Source organism: Centrocercus urophasianus, unplaced genomic scaffold (genome assembly GCF_019232065.1).
Source record: "Centrocercus urophasianus isolate 14NV4802_14NV808 unplaced genomic scaffold, USGS_Curo_1.0 seq_10, whole genome shotgun sequence".
Taxonomy (NCBI): domain Eukaryota; kingdom Metazoa; phylum Chordata; class Aves; order Galliformes; family Phasianidae; genus Centrocercus; species Centrocercus urophasianus.
The window spans coordinates 65,844,497-65,845,465 of NW_024884142.1; the positions used below are offsets into that span (position 1 = coordinate 65,844,497).

The window sequence follows — 969 nt, forward strand, 5'->3', positions numbered from 1 at the left end:
CCGCGCCACCCGCCGCCCCCTCCCCGAGGCGCAGCAGCGGCCGGCACCGCTCCAGCGCCACCTCCCAGGCGGCCCGCCGCACCGCCTCGCCTTCCGCCTCCCCCCGCGGCCCGCCGGCGGCCAGGCGCTGGAGCAGGAGGCGCAGCGCCTCCGCGCGATCGGCGGAGAGCGGCGCGCACACGGCCCGCAGCAGCTCGCCGGGATCCCCGCCGCGGGCGAGCAGCGCGTCGGCCAGCACCACCTCCATCGCGGGCGGGGGAGCCTCTCTGCACTGTGCGCAGGCGCGGGCGGGGCCCAGCAAGCGGTGTGCGCCGCTCCCAGTGGCCGCGCCCAGTTGAGGACTGAGGGGAGGGGCGGTATCCCCGTGGCTTGGGGCGGCTTGCCGGTCAAGCCGATACCAAGTGCGGCCGTCAACCTATCCCCACCGTGCTCGCCACCCCTGTCCGTCATTGCCACATCTCCACCTTTCTTGAACATCGCTGACACTGACTCCGCCACCTCCCTCGGCAGCCTATGCAAATGCTTCACTACTGAGAAGAAAAAATTCCTAATATTCAACCTAAACCTCCCCTGGTGCCCATTGAGCCCATTACTTCTCGTCCTATTGCAGTTACCTGGCAGAAGAGGCCAAACTCCACCTCACCACAGCCTCCTTCCAGGGAGCTGTGGAGGGCAGTAAGTTCTCCCCTGAGCCTGCTCTTCTCCAGACTGAACAAGCCCAGTTCTCTCAGCTGCTCCCCATTGACTTCTGTTCCAGGCCCTCACCAATTTTGTTGCCCTTCTCTGGACACACTCCAGGCCCTCAATGTCTTTCTTGTAGTGAGGGGCCCAAAACTGTACATAGTATCTGAGGTGTGGCCTCACCAGAGCTGAGTGTAGGGGGACGGTCACCTCCTGGCTCCTGCTGGCTGCACCATTTCTGATACAAGCCAGGATGCCATGGGCCTTCTTGGCCACCTGGGTGCACTC

At 65.1% G+C, this 969-nt stretch overlaps 1 protein-coding gene across 1 annotated transcript in view; it reads right to left on the bottom strand.

Moving 5' to 3' along the window:
- Nucleotides 1-247, bottom strand: part of TARBP1 (TAR (HIV-1) RNA binding protein 1) — a 33,676-nt gene extending 33,429 nt beyond the window's left edge. The window contains exon 1 of the mRNA XM_042817567.1: nt 14-247. Coding sequence (XP_042673501.1) covers nt 14-247 — 234 coding nt within the window. The remainder of the gene's footprint in view (nt 1-13) is intronic.
- Between the last annotated feature and the right edge of the window lie 722 nt (nt 248-969).